This window comes from Bison bison, unplaced genomic scaffold, assembly GCF_000754665.1.
Source record: "Bison bison bison isolate TAMUID 2011002044 unplaced genomic scaffold, Bison_UMD1.0 scf7180017860396, whole genome shotgun sequence".
Taxonomy (NCBI): Eukaryota; Metazoa; Chordata; class Mammalia; order Artiodactyla; family Bovidae; genus Bison; species Bison bison.
Window position 1 is genome coordinate 11,760 of NW_011490968.1, and position 12,248 is coordinate 24,007.

At 41.3% G+C, this 12,248-nt stretch overlaps 2 protein-coding genes across 2 annotated transcripts; both read left to right on the forward strand.

The window, feature by feature from the left end:
* Positions 1–758: 758 nt before the first annotated feature.
* LOC104982715 (olfactory receptor 51I1) lies at positions 759–1,703 on the forward strand. The gene has a single exon (XM_010832139.1). It carries the CDS (start codon positions 759–761, stop codon positions 1,701–1,703), a length of 945 nt encoding a protein of 314 aa, XP_010830441.1.
* A 7,617-nt stretch (positions 1,704–9,320) lies between these two features.
* On the forward strand, positions 9,321–10,271 carry LOC104982726 (olfactory receptor 51I2-like). Its single transcript, XM_010832141.1, has one exon. It carries the CDS (start codon positions 9,321–9,323, stop codon positions 10,269–10,271), a length of 951 nt encoding a protein of 316 aa, XP_010830443.1.
* Positions 10,272–12,248: the final 1,977 nt, after the last annotated feature.

The following is a 12,248-nucleotide window of genomic DNA, read 5'->3' on the forward strand; positions in this document are numbered from 1 at the left end:
AGTGTATTGTGTGAATGTGAAAGAGAGGCAAAGAGAAGATAAAGATACCAGTCCTAGAGGGAGGGTAGGTCAGGAAAGCAGTGAGGAAGGAAGAGCTAATAGATAAAGAGAAGAAGGTGAAAGAATGGTTAAAACTTTGAAAGCAAGATCATGGGGTGAGAAGATAAGATTATTGGTAGGTGGAAGGCTATGGTCAGAAGCAAAAAAAAAAAAAAGTAGAATTTAAGACTTCAAAGTGACAAGGAGGTTGACGTAAAGTCTGAGTAAAGTTATCGAAGCTGTAATTTTCTAGCTGTAGAGGTTTCATCTTTGCCACCTACAAAAGGTTTCCCAGAGACAAGGACAGTGTTTCCTTTTCCCTGTACATCTTAATTCCTAATTTTTTCTCAAAATTTCCAGAATATCTTTTCTAGGGTGAGATGGTGAAGTGAAGGAATACTGGAGTTTTAAGTGAGAATTAGGAAACTTTCTCATATAATCTCCCGTCCTGTCACCTTGCTCTTGCTCACTTGTTCATCATACCTTCATGGAGTTTATAACATGGTCGTTGAGAGGGAACTGGGCTCTGGTGAGTCAGAGTAGAACTCAGTTGTTATCCTCAAAGAGCTCATAGTCTAACGGAGGAAGTAGGACCAGAAGCCAACACTTTCAATCTCTGACCTTTTGTGTTGGAGACAGGATGTCTGAAAAAGAGTGAAGAACATTCCCACACACCCTCTTGGGCACATTCCCCATCTGTGTTCTTACATCTGCCTGCCATGTTAGGCCTCAATGGCACCCCCTTCCAGCCAGCCACACTCCAGCTAACAGGCATCCCTGGGATACAGACAGGTCAAGCCTGGGTTGCTCTGGTTTTCTGCATCCTCTACCTGATTTCCATCATAGGCAACCTCACCATCCTTGCTTTGGTGATTCGAGAGCCTACTCTCCACCAGCCCATGTACTACTTCCTGTCTATGCTTTCTCTCAATGATCTGGGTGTGTCCTTCTCTACACTTCCCACCGTGCTTGCTACCTTCTGCTTCAACTATCGTCATGTTGACTTTGATGCCTGCTTGGTTCAGATGTTCTTCATTCATACTTTCTCTTTCATGGAATCAGGCATACTGCTGGCCATGAGCTTTGATCGTTTTGTGGCTATTTGTGACCCACTACGCTATGCAACTGTGCTCACCAACAACCGCATCTTGGCTATGGGCCTAGGCATCGTTGCCAAAAGTTTCACCACTCTCTTCCCTTTCCCCTTTCTGGTGAAACGATTGCCCTTCTGCAAAGGCAATGTTTTACATCACTCGTACTGCCTCCATCCAGATCTCATGAAAGTGGCATGTGGAGATATCCATGTTAATAACATCTATGGGCTCTTTGTGGTTATTTTTACCTATGGCATAGACTCAACGTTTATCCTGCTTTCTTATACATTGATCCTGAAAGCCGTGCTGGCAATTGCATCCCGGGACCAGCGGTTCAAAGCTCTCAACACCTGCATGTCCCACATCTGTGCAGTACTGGCTTTTTATGTGCCTATAATCGCTGTCTCCATGATCCACCGCTTCTGGAAAAGTGCCCCACTTGTTGTTCATGTCATGATGTCAAATGTCTACCTGTTTATACTCCCAATGCTCAACCCCATCATCTACAGTGTGAAGACAAAGGAGATACGCAGAGGGATCCGTCAAGTCTTCTGTAAGTCTTGGGGCTGAGGAATGCTGCAGACCCTGCGAGAACCATTTTGGAGGAAGGACTGGGACTTTTTCTGAATTTAGGAATGTTAAAACAAGGAAAAGAACCAGGATCTTGATAGCTGTGAATATGGAACTAATAAAAGAACATAGGACTCAATAAAATGACATATGTATTGAACACTTACTGTATGAAAAACTTTGCGCTAGTTGCTAGCAATGTTATAATGATGAATAAGACATATTCTTAAGAGATCGATGTATCAAGGGAAAAACATAAAAATAAAGATGCCCTGAAAAATATTTGACATGGAAGCTCCACAGTGCAATTATCCTTGAACACAATTCTACTACTACCAAGAGTGAGGAAATGATACACTTAAGACAAAATTCAGTGGAAGTTTGGTGCTTCGTTGGGTGGAAAAGGGCACTTTCCATGTGGCACTAGTGATAAAGAACCTTCCCACCAGTGAAGGAGATGTGGGTTTGATCTCTAGGTTAGAAAGATCTCCTGGAGGAGGGTATGACAATCCACTCCAATATTCTTGTCTGGAGAACCCCATGGACAGAGAAGCCTGGTGGGCAACAGTCCATAGGGTCACACATATTTGAACACAACTAAAACAACTTAGCACACATGGGGGAGAAAGGGCCCATTGGTTTGTGGGAATAAAATTTTTTTTCTATGTTTGTAAGGTAGACTATGAAGGAAGAGAAGGGATATGGTAGTTGGTCAGGGTGGCAGAAAGACAGGAAAGTAATGATCTGTGCATAACAAACTGCTTGAGAAAAAAATATTTAGGCAAGCGTATTTAGACCTTTACTACTCCAAGTGTGGTCCAGTGAACAACAGAATTATTATATCTGGTGGTTTGTTAATAAAACAGAATCTTAGACCCTGAACAAGACCTACTGAACTCAAATTGCTTTTAATAAGACCTTGGGGTGATTAAAGGTTGAGAGACATAGTATTTCTATTTTTTAACCCCTCTAAGGTTATGGGTATCTAATGTGCAACAAAAATAACAAAGATCATGAATAATAAGAGTCTGAAAAACTAGTTCTCAAAGTGTGATTCCCAGACTAGTGTCATCAGCATTGTTTGGGAAATTGTTAGGCATACAAATTCTCAGCCTTTCCTTAGATATCCTGATCAGAAACTCTTAGGTGGTGAGGTCCAGCAATATGTATTTTTAATAAGTTCTCCAAGCAAATCTGATATATATTACAGGTAGAAAACCTTTAAACTAGAATATTGGCTTAGACTATTTGGGAAAATTGCAAACAGCTTTGTTTAGACAAAGGGGAGGTTTCACACTAAGAAGCTCTGGAAACAAGATCGATCCTGAGAGACTGCTTAAGATTGTGTGTGTGTGCGCTCAGTCGGACCGGATTCTTTGTGACCCCATGGGCTGTAGCCTCTCCAGACAAGAGTAATGAAGTGCGAACCATTTCCTGCTCCAAGGATCTTCCATACCCAGGGATCGAGCCTGGGTCTCTTGCATCTCCTACATCAGCAGGTGGATTCTTTATCAACGCGCCACCTGGGAAGCCTAAGCTTGCAGGCGATTTTTAAAGCTGGAAGAAATTGAGTGCCTGACAACTAGGTGTAAGGTGTTGGTGGTAAAGGGATATACTGACTTATAGCCTCTTATCTCCACAGGGTGGCGCACATGGAGCACAGAAATGACTTAAATGGGATGAACAATCTCCAGCCTCTTCACTAGCACTCAGGATCCTGCCTCATCACTAGATTTCTGTCTTTTCTCCCAATTTCCACCTGCTAAGATCTCAACTAACCTAAAATCCTAAATTCAGGTAAAATCCAACTAGAAGGCTACCCTCTAAGTAAATACAATATAGAGGGGAAAATAATCAGTTGGGTGTCACACTGAGATACAGAATCTTGCAAGAGTTCTTGGGGTGAGTGTTCCATGCATACAAGTCTCCTGATCAAGACCTCTTTTGAGACTTTTTTGTTTTCTACAAACTCCATTAATGTCCTTCTGAAGTGTATATTGCTTTTCTAAAATGAGAAATTCTTAATGTGGTTGTATTTTTCTGCACCAAACATGTACCTGCATTGTGCTTATCTTTTCTTTGCTCCATTGAAAAAAATTTTGATTTAAACACCATAAGACAAATTTATTTCCCTATTTAAGCTCTGTGGGGCAAAGTGCTTCATAATTTTTCCATAAACGAAAGTGAAAGTGATAGTCACTCAGTCAAGTCCAACTCTGTGAGACCTCATGGACTGTAGCCCACCAAGCTTCTCTGTCCATGGGATTCTAAAGGCAAGAATACTGGAGTGGATTGCTATGCCCTCCTGCAGGGGATCTTCCCAACCCAGGGGTCAGACCTGTTTTTCCTGCATTGCAAGCAGACTCTTTACCATCTGAGCCACCAGGGAAGCCCTAACTTGTAATAGATTCCTTTTGTTGGGATTTGCACAAACATTATGTTTGGCATTATCACTCTTGGAATGAACAAATACTATTTTCCCTGACTTCTTTTCTCATAAAATAGGGGCAGACACTAAGTCTCGAAAGAAGACTTTTCAAAAGTTGAAAAAGAGATAATGAAATGATAGTCAAACCTAAAACCTTCCACCTAGCACAGTGTTTGATATGCCCAATGCATGTGAATTAAATCAACAACCAAATGACTAGTTAAATAAATGAAAGACTATATAAAAGATGATGCTTATTCCCAATTATGCTGCCTCTAACGACATAGTTAAGAGACACTTCCCTCTGGGTCTTCTCAAAGCCTAGATTCTCCTCACGAGGAACTTATTATGCTCAACCTGAGGCACCATTGTAGGTCTCTCTATTCTCCATAATTCTATGACCTTATTCATAAGACTGTTTTATACATTCTCTTTAATTATATCTTCTCATTCCTAACCCATTAACTTTTACCTAGTGGATTCTACAGTGATGGAAAGCAGAAAGAGTTTTCAAACTGCTTATCTAAGATACATCAAAATTCCACATGGAGAAGGAAAAATTTCTTCTATGTCCATATTTTGTTTCCATCCCTTAACCATCCCATGACTTGATAGAAAAAATAGAGAGATCTCCAACCATTCCTTCCCTCAGTACATCTTTACTCTGTCTGAAACTGAAACAAGGAGGAGGTAAAATGAAATACTTAATGGGAAGATCAGTTATTTGGAAAAATGAACTATTTGGAGTATCTGAAATTAGAACCTTTAGCAGAACTTCTAATGAGTATAATTACCACATGTAGTACAATCACATTTTTGAAGATCACTTTCTTGTTTTTATTTGAATCGCTTATAGACAGGATCTTTTTTTTTTTTTTTTTTTTTAACAAATCAGGTACCAGTTTGAAGGAATACTAGTTTCATGAAATTATGGAGCTAGTAGATAGCACAGTTAGAGCTCAAACTCACATCTGTGTGACTTTGTACTCAGTAGTCTTTCAGTGGGGATGTCTCTCCTGGAGGAGATCTCAGTCTTGTAGAACTTGGTAGAGGGTTGGATTGGAGGTGATGAGAGTGGGAATTGAGCAGGAAATACCAGTTATAAGTGGATGGAGGTAGCCATGGTCATATGATCTGTTGGTTAAATCTTGGGAATAGCTCTGCACTTCAAGGTCTGTTTTCTTGGCTCTGAGTTCCGGAGTTTACCCATTGGGTCTATGCTTTAAATGGGTGTTCTCAGTCCTGTCCAGTTCTTTGTGGCCTCATGAACTGTAGCTCACTAGGTTCCTCTGTCCATGGAATTTTTCAGGCAAGAATATTGCAGCAGGTTTCTGTTTCCTTCTCCAGGGGATCTTTCTAACCCAGGGATCGAACCCATGTCTCTTATGTCTCCTAAATTGGCAGGCAGGTTCTTTACCACTAGTACCACTTGGGAAGCCCCCAAAGTGAAAGTGTTACATGCTCAGTCCTTGTGGACTCTTTGAGACCTCATGGACTGCAGTCTACCAGGCTCCTCTGTCCATGGAATTCTCCAAGGCAAGCATGCTAGAGTGGATTGCCATTCCCTTCTCCAGGGAGTCTTTCCAACCCAGGGATTGAACCCAAGTCTCGCACATTGCAGGCAGATTCTTTACTCTCTGAGACACCATGTAGCTTCCCCCAAGGCTCAATGGTAAAGAATCCACCTGCAGTGCAGGAGACATTACTTTGACCCCTTGATTGGGAAGATCACCTGGAGAAGGAAATGGCAACTCCAGTATTCTTGTCTGAAAAATCCCATTACAAAGGAATCTGGGTGCACTACAGTCCAAAGGGTCACAAACAGTCAGACATGCCTGAACACACACACGACAATTGTATACTATTTAGGGCTTCCCTGGTGGTTTAGAGGGTAAAGCTTTAGGTTCTGCCTAAAATGTGGATTTTAAGCCCCAAATTTGGGGATTTTAACTCTTGAGTTCTGTGCTGAGAGTTCTGATTTTGAGACTGGATAATTGGGATAGGAAGAATGCTGCTATGGAGCTTGGAGGAAAATTCTCTTCATTGCAAGGAAGCAGTTGGAATTTTATTTTCTCTTGGAGAGAGGGCAGCGTCTCCAGAGATAGTTTTTTTTTTTTTCCTCCTTCTGTTCCCAAGTGACATTTAATCCTCCTTTTCTTCCCCCTTTACCAACACAGTATCACATTCAGGCAAACTGAGACCCCAGAGGCCTTGGTGCCTAGGAACTCATATTCAGAGACATAAAGTTTACCTGTTTGAGGCTAGTACCTACTTGAGGTTCATTCTGGAAACACTGTGAGCTCAGGTTCTTTGTCTTTCAAGCCAACTCTCCGTTCATTGAGCTCTTTCAGGTGAGTCTGAAATCTATTTGTATGAGCACAAGAAGTATATTTCGGTCTGTAATTCTCTCTGTGTCCCTGTGTGGTTCCCTCAGCCTCTCTCAAGTCTCTGTGTCTTTGAGTGAATTTCTGTCCATGCAAGTGTGTGCTTGTGTATTTGCTATCATTTGTTTGGCTTATGATGGAAGGGTTTAAGACAAATAAAAATAAAATTCCATTTTGTCAGATTCTTTTGTTGGATCAATTGAGATGATCTTGGTTGCTTTCCTTCATTCTATTAAGATGACATATCAGATTGATTGAATTTTGTCTGTTGACCCATTCTCAAATTCCAGGAATGGATCCCACTTGGTCAAAATGTAAAACCCTTTCAATGGAAAAAAATTTTAAAAAAATTCCAAAATCTTAGTTTCATGTATATTTTCTTAAAAAAGAAAAAACAAAGAGTAATAAACCTTCCAGCACCAGGTGTCCTCCAGGACACCGCTTTCAGATAAGGCTACAGAGACGGCTCTATCAGTGAAGGACACATGGCAATCCCGTGACAGGGGCTGAGAGCTTGCCTCTGTTCTGTTCCACACAGAACCGAAGTCATTATATTGTCAGCATCACAGACCAGGAGAGATTTTGACCTCCTGGAACATCAGGCCCAAGGGCAGAAGGAGACTTGAAAGTGCCTTTAATCCCAGTTCAGCAGCTGCTGGAATTCTCCCCCCAGTATTTCCATCGATGGTTACACAATTGTGGCAACTGTTGCTTGAATATGTTCACTGACAAAAACTTATTGTCTCATCTAGTAGCTTTGACTCAGAAAAATCTTCCTCACCTGGATCCTAAATTGTCAACTTCATCTCCATCTGTCACGCACTACCTCTTACACCCATCCCTGTCCATCTCGGCTACAGTCTCTTCCTCTCAGAGAAAAAGCATCGCTGGTTCCTTCAATGCTCTTTATATATGACTTGGTCCCCTCTGTCTCTGTGTGTGTCCCATTGGTTTAACTTTGATCTAGAGAATGGAACCCAGAACTGAATGTACTTCAGTTATGACCCTGAACAATGTGCTCATGTTTTTATTAATTCATGAATTCTTGAGCATGTCTTTGTGCTGGAAACATGAAGCAGCGGGAGGCAAGAAGGAACCAGACACAAGTTTACCTAAGATTCCAAGGGAGAACAGAGGTGTAAAGGCACTTCTCATAAAACAAAGAGTATGTATAAAATGTTTTAAAGTCATAGATGAGGCTATTATTTCCACTCAAGTAGTAATAGGAAAAGCTGCAGATACAATAAAGGTGTTGACTATAGCAGCACCCCACTCTAGTACTTTTGCCTGGAAAATCCCATGGATGGAGGAGCCTGGTAGGCTGCAGTCCATGGGGTCGCTAAGGGTCAGACATGATTGAGCGACTTCACTTTCACTTTTCACTTTCATGCATTGGAGAAGGAAATGGCAAGCCATTCCAGTGTTCTTGCCTGGAAAGTCCCATGGACGGAGGAGCCTGGTAGGCTGCAGTCCATGGGGTCGCTAAGAGTTGGACACTACTGAGCGACTTCACTCTCACTTTTCACTTTCATGCATTGGAGAAGGAAATGGCAACCCACTCCAGTATTCTTGCCTGGAGAATCCCAAGGACAGGGGAGCCTGGTGGGCTGCCGTCTATGGGGTCACATAGAGTTGGACACGACTGAAGCGACTTAGCAGTAGCAGCAGCATGAATGGCAGTGGGAGTTCAAAAACAAGGAAGAGGAAGATCAAGCAAACTCCTAGTCTGCTTAGGAGGCAGGAAAAATAAATCTGTCTGCCATTCTCTATTTTGCTCTGCCTGTGAAGGTGAAGATGCTCAACTTCCCAATATCTCTACATTCTTCTTCCTTAAGTGGCTGCAATTTCAGAAGGCTGGCAGCTGGGTATGTATAAAATATTTTTTCATTAGGAAGGACCACAGGACTTCCAGTTGAAAGAACTAGATTTTAGTCCCAATTTAGCCACTTAATGCCTTAAGGACAGTCACTTAACATGGTTGTTATGGGACTGAAATGAGGCAGCTTGGTAGAGAAACAGTTGTCCATCTGGTTATCCTTTCTAGCACACAAAGACTGAATTATTTCCCTGAAGCTGTGCGCTCCTGGGTGCTGTTGTTACTCTTTGCCATCACTCATGTTCCTCCATGCCTTGGGTCAGGGCTAGTGTTTATAAGCCTTCGTTTTTACTCTTTGTGACAAATGAGGTCTGTCCATACATACATACCATACGATATCATGTTTACCTTTACAATGTCCATATGTAATAGATCTATTTTATTTTTCTGTTTTAGATATAGAAACACAGAGGCTTCGAAAGGTTAAGCTACCTGTTCAAGGTCACACTGCGTGTAAACTGTAAATTGGGCTCCAAACTGAGGTCTGTGAGAATCCATTTGCAGAGCTCTGAAACACTGAACATATGAAGCTATTTTTTTTTGTTATTTCTTATATCTAAGTAAGAGAATATTATTATATTTACAAGTTAAATCATGTATTAACTGATTGAGTATTGATTTTGACCCATTTCTGATTTATTCCAGTGCTTCTCAATTTTTAAATGATGCTATCTTTCATAAGATTGGGTAGTCTCAAATATCTCTTTTAGGCATAAGATTTTAGGGATCTGGCTGTCAGGGGAATAGCAGGTGAGAATATTTTTACAAGGAATAATGTAGATGACTCCAATTTCCTCCATGTCTTTCCATTTCTCTCTTCTTCACACTTTGAGGTAGGCTGCTAAGGCAGAAGGCTTCATGGGTGGGAGTTAACTGATTTTTTTTTTTTTTCAAGTGGCAGGTAAAGACTGATCACTGCTGTTGATGACATGAAAGCTGAGAGCAATGAAAGTCTTGACCTCCTATCTGTCTTCCTGACTGGTATTCCAGGGTTGGAGGCCCAGCATGGCTGGCTGTCCATCCCCTTCTTCACCATGTACATTGTAGCTATTGTGGGCAACAGCCTAATCATGGCAGCAGTGCAAGCAGATCCTGCCTTACATGAGCCCATGTACCTGTTTCTCTCCATGTTGGCTGCCACTGAGGTGGGTGTCTCTGTGTCCACACTGCCTACTGTCATGGGCATTCTTTGGTTTGATGCCTTCCAGATTGACTTTGACGGCTGCCTTGCCCAGATGTTCTTCATCCACACCTTCTCCTGCATGGAGTCAGGGGTCCTGCTGGCTATGAGTTATGACCGCTTTGTAGCCATCTACAATCCACTGCGCTACACAGCCATCCTCACCCTGCCCCGTATTGTCTCTTTGGGTCTGGTCATTACACTGAAGAGTGTGACACTCATGGCTCCTCTTCCAGTCCTCTTGAGGTTACTGCCCTATTGCCACACTAACATCCTCTCCCACTCTTACTGCCTCCACTCAGATCTGATCCAGCTGCCTTGTGCTGACACTAAGCTCAATAGCATCCTGGGTTTGGCCATTGTCTTGGCCACTTTTGGACTGGACTCACTGCTGATTGTGGTCTCCTATATGCTGATTATTTACACAGTACTGGGCATTGCTTCTGGGGAGGGATGGTGGAAGGCCCTCAATACATGTGTGTCACACATCTGTGCGGTACTTGTGTACTATGTGCCTATGATTGGTGTGTCTGTGATGCATCGTACTGCCAAGCATGCCTCACCTCTGGCCCATACGCTCATGTCCAGCATCTACCTCTTTGTCCCTCCTGTGCTCAATCCCATCATCTACAGTGTCAAGACCAAACCAATCCAACAGGGAATTGTCACCGTGCTTTCCTGCAAGAGAGAATTACTTTGAGTCATTTCAAGGGGGGAGGGACTTTGAATCAGTCCATAAACTCTGGTGGTGTTTCTTCTGTGGGCAAAGCTCCACACCAGGATTTCTGGGGAAGAATAGGAGTGAGAAATTCCAAACATTGCCTCGGGCTTGAATCTGGATCATAGGAGTTACCTTGACCCCTTGCCATCTCACAAGTTACCAACAGAGGTGTGTCTGTATGTGCCCATGCATATGCCATCTCTGACAGTTATGATCAACTTGAGATCTTGAATGCCCTTTGCCTGTTTTTCTCAAGGCTCACACCAAACAGTCTGACAAATAGGAAGTTACCTGTAGAGGCTTGAGACTTAATGATATTTGAATTGAAATATAACAAGTTCTTGTTTTGATGGGTCAGAGAGATATTAAAAATCTGCTCCCAATAAAAGACCATCCTAGTAACATGACTTTGAGCAAGATAAGTATACTTTTTGGGTTGTCCCAGATAGTCGTGATTTACACTTATTTTTCTCAGCATCATTATTAATAGCAATCCCTTTTCCTCTCAAAAGTATCCTTGTTTAAACAGTAAATTTATGGTAAAACTACATATAAAACAACTTCCTTCGTGTTATATACGGAATCAGACTCTTCCCCACAGCTTACTATCCAGTGGTGTCTACTCTCAGACTATTCAGTCTGTTTAGAATAGCGGCTACCAAAATTTTATATGCCAGGAGATTCTGAGGATGAAGAACAGCTGCGTAAATGGCCTCAACTTAGGTATCAAGTAAAATATGAACAACCTTACACACCAGGTTTCAGATCTGAAAAATCCCAACAGAAACACCAACAGAATTCTGTTGTGATAGAGCTTTGGGTCCTGTTTTTCTGGTGTCTGGATATTTACATTCCCTTCTCCTCCTATCCTCACCATGACCTGAAGTAGGTGTGCTTGTATCTTTCCTTCTGCTCCACCTCTTCTCTTTTACTGTCAGCAGAGTTCTAGTTGGCACTTCTTGCTTCTGCCTGTGGTTGTCTATGGTTTCCTGGAAACCTTTGGTCAAATCAGAGAGTACATCTTCACACCTCCTAAATAATAGAGGTCTGTGTATGGTGGATTGATAGGCCTGTGCTGCTTGATCAGTAACTGGCCTCAGATCTCAGCCTCTCACACTTTAGGGCTTACAAATGCAAGGGAAATATTTTTTTTCACTGTATGCTATTCTTCCTGAGCTCATTCATGTCATTAGGGTCACCTTTAAACAGTGAACTTTTTGAAATGCTTGGTCTGTTTAAAATAGTGGCTACCAAATTTTTACATTCTCTATGTAAAATAATTAATAGGAAAAAATTAGGTATCCTTTTAGGCATTTTCAGGTTAAAACCTAAAATTTTATCATAGATTTACATAGTTGTTGAATGCACATTTTGGATATATTGTAAATATACTGAGGCTTCTCTCATGACTCAGATGATAAAGAATCTGCCTGCATCCCAGAGACCCAGATTTGATCCCTGGGTTGGAAGATCCCCTGGAGAAGGGAATGGCAACCCACTCCAGGATTCTTGACTGAAGAATTCCATGAACAGAGGAGCCTGGCAGGCTGCTACAGTCTATGGGTTCACAAAGAGTTGGGCATAACTGAGAGACTAATGCTTCACTTTCATAAATATATCAAGTTAAAAATAAATTGTTATATCACAGTTTAAAATAACAAATGTAAACTAAATGCATATTTTGATAGCAGACATTATGAAGTTAAATATGCATGAACATATTCTTTAACATTCCATTCACATATTTTTATGTTAGTCCTTTTTCTCCTCAAACTCAAATTTTTATTTTACCTCCACCATAGAGTTTGTAATACATATAATATATTTTTCTGTTTGGAAAAATTTTAGTGGTTGCTCTTTCACAATACTTCCCAATAAATATATATATATATATATTTATATATATATATATTTAAATTTTATGTTTAAAATTTAGTCACACATAGAGTATTGTTC

Bases quoted from the DNA above. Each gene is read 5' to 3' on its own strand.
- LOC104982715 (XM_010832139.1), top strand. From the start codon at position 759: ATGTTAGGCCTCAATGGCACCCCCTTCCAGCCAGCCACACTCCAGCTA.
- LOC104982726 (XM_010832141.1), top strand. From the start codon at position 9,321: ATGAAAGCTGAGAGCAATGAAAGTCTTGACCTCCTATCTGTCTTCCTG.